This window comes from Alligator sinensis, unplaced genomic scaffold (assembly GCF_000455745.1).
Source record: "Alligator sinensis unplaced genomic scaffold, ASM45574v1 scaffold1032_1, whole genome shotgun sequence".
In the NCBI taxonomy this organism is placed as follows: Eukaryota; Metazoa; Chordata; order Crocodylia; family Alligatoridae; genus Alligator; species Alligator sinensis.
The window spans coordinates 585,925-593,129 of NW_005842450.1; the positions used below are offsets into that span (position 1 = coordinate 585,925).

The window sequence follows — 7,205 nt, forward strand, 5'->3', positions numbered from 1 at the left end:
TTCCACTCTCGATAGCAATGCCATGATAATATTTAATGACGACAGATTAACCCCCTTCAGCAGCCTCCTATGACTGTGCAGCAGGTGGGATTATTCCTGTAGAGTCCCACCGGCCTTTTCCTACCACCTTTTATTGCTAGAGCCTTCGGCTTGGAAAACAGCATCTACGCTTCTGGGGTCAGAGTCGGCTCTCGGCTGCCCTGCAGTAAATTCAGAATAAGTTCAGGCGAGTGAGCGGCACGACAGCAGGTTTACACCGGGGTGCTGCAGGCAGGGTTCATTTGCTCCCGCTGCTCCTTCCCCATTTGATGAGCTCATCCTCCGCGCGTGGAGCTTCATTAATTACGACGGCACCAAACCGCCATCTGAGAGGCGGACGCCCGACTCGAGCGAGGGGCAAGCTGCACGGGAGGCTCCGCAACGGCAGAATAGCAAGGAACTCACCGCCCTGCCCAGTGCAGACTCGCTCTCCCCCTTCCCCAGCTCCAGGAGCAGCGGTGTTATGGGGAGACCGCTCCACGTCCCTTCCACTCCCCGCTTCCAGGTCCGCGAGGTTCGGCTCTCTGGCTAGCAGCCCGGGTCCTTGGACAAGCAGCTCCCTCCCTTCCTCTCGTCAGCAGGAGGGCCGGCGCAGCCCCGTGCACACAGATCACTTAGGGAAGCCCCAGAAACCGGCTCCGAGGAGGGGCTGCTGCTTCACCCTCCCCTGCTCCTGACAGCCTGGACGCGCTCCACTCTCGGTCCTTATTAAGCTATCTGAATAGATAAAGTCGCGGAGGCTCGGCTAGGTTTTTATTCCAGAAAAATGAGGGCAGGAAGTGTCATAATGAAGAAACACTGTCATCTTTACACAGTGACTTTGGATGAGGTAGACACTGATTATTGTTTTAATGGAGAGACGGTAGAAAGCCAAGGAAAGCAAGGGACCGGGCAAGGCCTCGCAGCAGCGTGGTCCTAGACGGTGGGGAAGGAAAAGACCCTTTGCCGCCTGCTTCATCTCCCTTTCTCTGCAGGTTTGTCCCTTGACATCCATTTTTAGTGACTCGTCCAGACTAATTGTGAGCGTCTGGGATGGGGCTCGTTCCGCGTCCCCGGGGAGGCTCCACCAGTCTAACAGCTCTTGCTGTCAGGCTGCTCCTCCGCACAGTCATCCGCAGCGCCCCCCTTCCCTCTTTTCACCTACTGCTCTATTGGCCCCATGGTTGTAGAGCTCAGCGCCTGCAAGAAGGCCGCGTCCTCTGGCCATTGTGCACCGCAGCCTCTTCTGCGTCTCTGGGGACCAGAGTCGGGGAGGAGCAGGAGCAGACCCGCTAAGCGCTGCTCTCTGCAGAACCGAGGCAGGGGCTGCCGTAGGCGAAGGGCTTCGGGGGAAAGCCTCTCCTCTTCATAGCTCCTGCAGAGCCACCCTCCCTCGTGTCGAAGCCCGGGGGAGAGGTGGACACGGCCTGAGTCTAGCAACAGTCTCGTCGCTCCGTGCACGAGCCCCCTTTTACTAGCGCTGGGCGTAGCGATTGCAGCGACTCGGGGAGCACGAGCGGCCCACCCAGACACGATGCTCAGCTCTTCCCTGGTACGGTGGAAAGCTGCTCTAGGAGGGCCTGGGGATGGCTACGGCCACTGGCCGCCCTTGCACCTCTCTGTCAGGGAGCTCCTGCCCTTGCTTTGTTAGAGGCCGCCTGCCTTAAACATGTTACTACCATTACCCCCACCAGTAGATTATCGCAATGCTTTGTTGGCTCCCTTTTCTATCCCCGCTGTGGCCAGGACCAGGCTGCGGGAGGCACACGGTGCATTTTAACTACAGCCTAGACTATCCGGCAGCATATAACTCTCTCCCCAGCCTGTCCCCGTTGGCCTCTGCACCATAATGGGATTGAGTTTAATGCTTCGCTTCTGAGTTTACAAGACTCCTAATGGCTTTGCACCTTCATATTTGACTGAGCTAATCACTCTGTAGAGCTCTGACCATCCCCTTCAGTCCACAGACGCAGGATTACTGCAGATGCCCAGGCATGAATTAGAAGAGCCTGGAGAACGAGCATGCAGCGACTGAGGCTTTTGTTGCAAAGAGCTCCCGAACAGCTTGTGCCCATTGCAGCGCGTGCGCTTGGGTCACAGCCTTTCCGAGCCAGGCGTGCCGGGTCTGGCCTCCTTTCACAAGTGCTGCTGACCCCTGCGGCTCCCACAGGCTCCTTTGGACGTGCAGGTGGTCAGCGCTTCTGAGAGTCAGAGTGTTGTGTTTTGGCTGGATGGTTTCGTTAGGACGCCTGTAAAACAGCGTCATGAGCAGCGCCCTGGCACACCAACTTTCTGGTGGGGCTTTTGGGCACGGACAGCCTCGTGGAGCCCGTGATCCCAGACCACGCAAGTCACACGGTTAAGCCCCAGGGAGGAATCGAAAATCTTCCCTTCTCGAGTCCCTCTTCAGCTCCCAGGACCACTGCTCGCCAGTGGGCTAACCCGAGCCCTACCCCAGCACCCCCCTTTCCTAATGCACCGGGGGAGGCAGGAGATCCATGCCTTGCATTCGTTTACCACCTTGCAAATCCCTGGGCTCAGGGCAGGGCAGCTGCACTCCCGCTAGCCAGCACACCCTGCCAGTACACTGCAACACTCCTCGTGACTAAACACGTTATGTGTGACTATGAAATCAATGCGAGAATAAATCATGCCAGCTGCCTGCCCTGGCCAAGTAGAGCCGGGAGAGAAAGGGCTAGAAAATAAGGTTTAGAGGTAAGGTGTAGAAAACCATTAAGATTTATTTTTTGTTTAACTGGGGCTCTTCCTACCTGGCTGGAGATATCATCTGCTTCAGCAGTCACTAATGCCCAGTGGGGCTGTCCCACGAGATGGACATACTTACCTTACTATGGACCCTCTCAAAAGGGGTGAGGCAGTCCTCAGGCTGCCACCGTCGTCTAGTAGCTGCCTTTGCACAGAGGTGATGGGTTAAATATCTCTGGTAAGAGTAGATGGGTCCTTCTTTGCTACGTCCTGGCCGAGTGACCAAACATTACACATCACAGGTGCCCCTTCCCACAGGGGAGCGCGACAGTCCCTTTGCAGGGAAGAGGCCAGATGCCTGCTCTGGCATTGCATTGGGGGGGTGCTGTATTGTCCACGTGGCGCTTAGCACGCTGCATCCCAGCGCTGACTGGGGACTCCGGATGCTCCTGCCGGACAGGTGTTTAACGCAGGACGATAATGCACGGACAGGGCTGCACACCAGCAACATCCCCCCATCTAAACAGGATATCTCGTCTGTTCTTTGCTTCAGAAAGCGAGCCGCCCTCCTCTTTGGTCTCGGGAATCATTGACTACAACATGCCGCTCACCTCCACGTACTTGAAGCAGATGAAGCTGCGGGTCATGAATTCACAAGAGCAGGTGAGTTGCTCTCCTGTCCCTCAACAGCTGTAGTGGTTGGGCAGAGCTGCAGGGCAAGGGGGCGGAGGGGGGCTGATGCCTGGCATCTCCGGGTAGCGATGGCCAGATTTTCAAAGGACGCTTTCCTACACGTCTAGACACGGGCAGGACAGGATCTGCGCAAGTGCGGTGCATGTCGCCGTGTGCAGGATGGGAGGGGACAGCATTTTACCTTTGAAAATCTGACTTTGGAAATGCATGTGGGACTTCTGCAGAAGGGACTCAGAGGAGAATAGGAGCGCATCCACTGCCATTATTGTTTGTGAGAGTCTGCATGTGCTTTAGGCAGATGGTCGTTTTAAGTGTAATTATTGTGAAGATGTACACGGTGGAGAGGGATGTATGGCTCTGCAATCTTGCAAACTGCCTGAGGGCTTGAGCAAGTGGGGAGTCGACCCCAGGCTTTGCTTCTCTTGCTCAGGTGTTCTTTGCTCTTGAGCTGTTTGGCCTCTTGCTGGAGGTCAGCTCCAGTTGCTTCCTTCTTGAATCAAGCTGGGAGAAGGCTCAGCTGTTTGGTGACAATATTACGCCTCTGGATTTTGATCCGGGAATGGAGGGGAAAGATTCCCACATGATTATACCCAGGCCACAGAATTTCCCAAGGTTCTGCAGCTGTAGGATTTGCTACGGAAACCTCAGCGCACCATGGAAACGGACTATAAAAAGAAAAATACACTTTACTTGCTCCCCACAAAGCTGCAACGCGGCACTTTAGAAACCCAGTGTCAGTCCAGCAAACACCGAGAGCCGAGACGGATTGCTGTACCCTATTCTAGCCCCCCTGCTCGTGCACCATGCCCTTCTACCTCCCCTGACTTATGCACAATGCCCTTCTACCCCCATTCATACATGATGCCCTTTCTACCCCCCCCACTCATACATGATGCCCTTCTACCTCCCCCGACTTATGCACAATGCCCTTCTACCCCCATTCATACATGATGCCCTTTCTACCCCCCCCACTCATACATGATGCCCTTTCTACCCGCCCCTGCTCATGATGCCCTTCCACCCCTCTGCTTATACATGATGCCCTTTCTACCCCCCCTTGCTCATACATGATGCCCTTCCACCCCTCTGCTTATACATGATGCCCTTTCTACCCCCCCTTGCTCATACATGATGCCCTTCCACCCCTCTGCTTATACATGATGCCCTTTCTACCCCCCCTTGCTCATACATGATGCCCTTCCACCCCTCTGCTTATACATGATGCCCTTTCTACCCCCCCTTGCTCATACATGATGCCCTTCCACCCCTCTGCTTATACATGATGCCCTTTCTACCCCCCCTTGCTCATACATGATGCCCTTCCACCCCTCTGCTCATACATGATGCCCTTTCTAGCCCCTGCTCGTACATGATGCCCAGCAGCAGGATCAGGTGCACACATGCTTTGGGGGTAGGAGGCATCATGAACTGTTGGTCTGAGTTGTGAAGTTGCTCCACATGGACAGTTGTGATCTGATGATGGCCTAAGCGATGCGGGTTGGAGAATGCCGTGCAGAGGGGTAAAGTAAAGGGCCAAGCCTTGCTTTTCGTGCAGGGAAGGCAGAGACAGATGAGGAACTTTTTCGTTGCTTTTAGTAAACGACCTTTCCCTGGGAGGCTGCGTGATGTCTTCATGGCTGGACATTTGCATAGTTTTTCCCTTTTGCCTGTTCTGGACGCTGAGCCGCGTTTAAAAGCTTGTCTCCAGAGCGGATCTAGATTGGGGCGTGCAACGGGGCAGCTCCCTGTCTCCCTGAGCCTAGAATCCATTTTCTCAGATATCAGGAGAAAATCAGATTGTAAAATGGATCCATTCAGGGGAGCAGATGGCTGGAGGGACTGGTAACGCAACAGTGCTGGAAACCGCTTCATAGCCATCCTTGGTCAAGAGGAACAAGCCCTCGCTGGCTGTTTGTCAGCTTATCTGTAACGAGTGGGGTGGGTCTCGGTCCAAATTGCAGCAGGCAGATGTTTGCCTCAACGAGCCGGCCACCATAATTGGCACCAGCTGGTGTTTGCTCCGGTGAGGCTGGGGACCGAGGGAGCCAGGAGGACTGAGCAGTTTTTGTGCCGTCCCTGCTCCGTGGGCAAAGAGAAGCTTTTGTTCTCTTCAGCAGAAACAAATCCGGTTTGGGGAGGAGAAAGGAGGCCAGCAGGAACAAGTTGGCTGCTGCTGGGTGAGATCAATACATTGACCTTTCCCTGCGTCACCAGCTCAGGTGCAGAAGGTGCTGAGAGACACTCGCTAAAGGGCAAGAAAATAAATGAGCATGCTGATACCAAGGAAGGCTCTTGGATGCCATCTTCCATTGCCCTAACTCCAGGGCTCAGGCTTGCCATCAGGGTACCATGGTGCCGTAAGGAAGCTATTAAAAGGATTGCTTTGGTAGACAGAAAAAGCCCTAGACTCACATTGGAGGGAGGTTAGTCTGGACAGCCTTGAGAGCATAGGCAGGTAGAAAAGAGTCTGACAAAGTTACTAGGTCATAGTTAGGAAAATCCAAGTTGCAACCCTTCCCCCCACCAAAACCCAACCAAAACCCAACAGCAGCAGCAGCACAGGTGTAACAAAGAGAGCATTGCATCGCCTCCTGGGCACTTCTACGTCTGAAGAGCCTCCCGCACCTCGCAGACAAACATTAATGCCTACATGTGTTACGATGGTGGTGTGTTACCCCTCTTCCCTTGATGGGCGAAGCGGCGCGTGGAGAAGCCGAGAGCCTGATTTCCAGAACTGCGGAGTGCCTCTGCCTCCATTCGCAGGGCACGCTGCCCTTTGCTATTGCCAGGCTGATCCTAAGTGGAAAACACTTGGATAGTCCAGCACTGGGCAGCATTACAAACCCCCAAGACTGGGAGCTGATGTCTGCAGGGGCTGTCAATGCTCGGCCGAGATCACTTATGAAGTCAGTGAGAGCCCAGGAGCTTGACTCCCAGTCCCCTTGCTAAGAAAGCTACCCCGAGTGCTTCCTTTACCAGTAGAAACACAGGTCCGCATGATTGCACCGGGGTCCCTACCAGCAAGGAGTCCTCAGCAGGCCCATTTGCAATCATGGAAAATGTACAGGAGCCTTTTTAAAGGAGACGCCAGGTCAGAGTCTGGCCTCGTTTGCACTTATGCAATCCCGCTGAAGCCAGGCCAGGCATTAGTCCAGTGTAAATAAGATGTGCTATACTTGGAATGCGCTACAGCCTACCCATCTGAATGTTTGGGGCTAAGATGACCTGGATGTTACTCTGCTTTAGCTGCGGTGCATCTGGCCAGGCTGGATCAAGAGCAGGTATTAAAGGAAGCAAAGAGGAAGTCAGGTGTCGATGCAATGCAGCATCCCCTTTCACCTGACCTCATTCCGGTGGCAGAGAGACGGAGGAGAGAGTGGGGGGCGGGGGGTGCTTGGACCTGATGAAGCAGACACTGCATCTTAGTTTTCCATAAAGCTGCATATTGTTTCATCTTTTCCGGACATGGGGTCAGGCAGACGCCGATAGAAGAGGATCATTTTGCTCAGGAGGAAGAGAATGGAAAAAGTGTCAGAGGGGTAACTTGTTAAAATGGATTCGCCTCTCTGGTTCACTCTTGCCTAGGATTGAACCAAATATTTGTATCGGATGCTTTGGTATTCATAGCCAGTCCACACCATTTTTTGGTGTCTGCAGGTTGTGATCCTGCAGCTGCCCATTTATTTCTACCTGACGCTGGGCTGGCTAATTTAAGACGTTTCTGTGGCTTAAAACGTCACATTTCATGTCTACGAGAAGTCATGGTGAGTCACGTGCACTTAGCAGAC

General features: G+C 54.1%; 1 protein-coding gene across 1 annotated transcript in view; it reads left to right on the forward strand.

The window, feature by feature from the left end:
• Positions 1–7,205, forward strand: part of NOL4L (nucleolar protein 4 like) — a 47,530-nt gene that overhangs the window by 5,937 nt on the left and 34,388 nt on the right. The window contains exon 3 of the mRNA XM_006030484.3: positions 3,278–3,387. Coding sequence (XP_006030546.2) covers positions 3,278–3,387 — 110 coding nt within the window. The remainder of the gene's footprint in view (positions 1–3,277; positions 3,388–7,205) is intronic.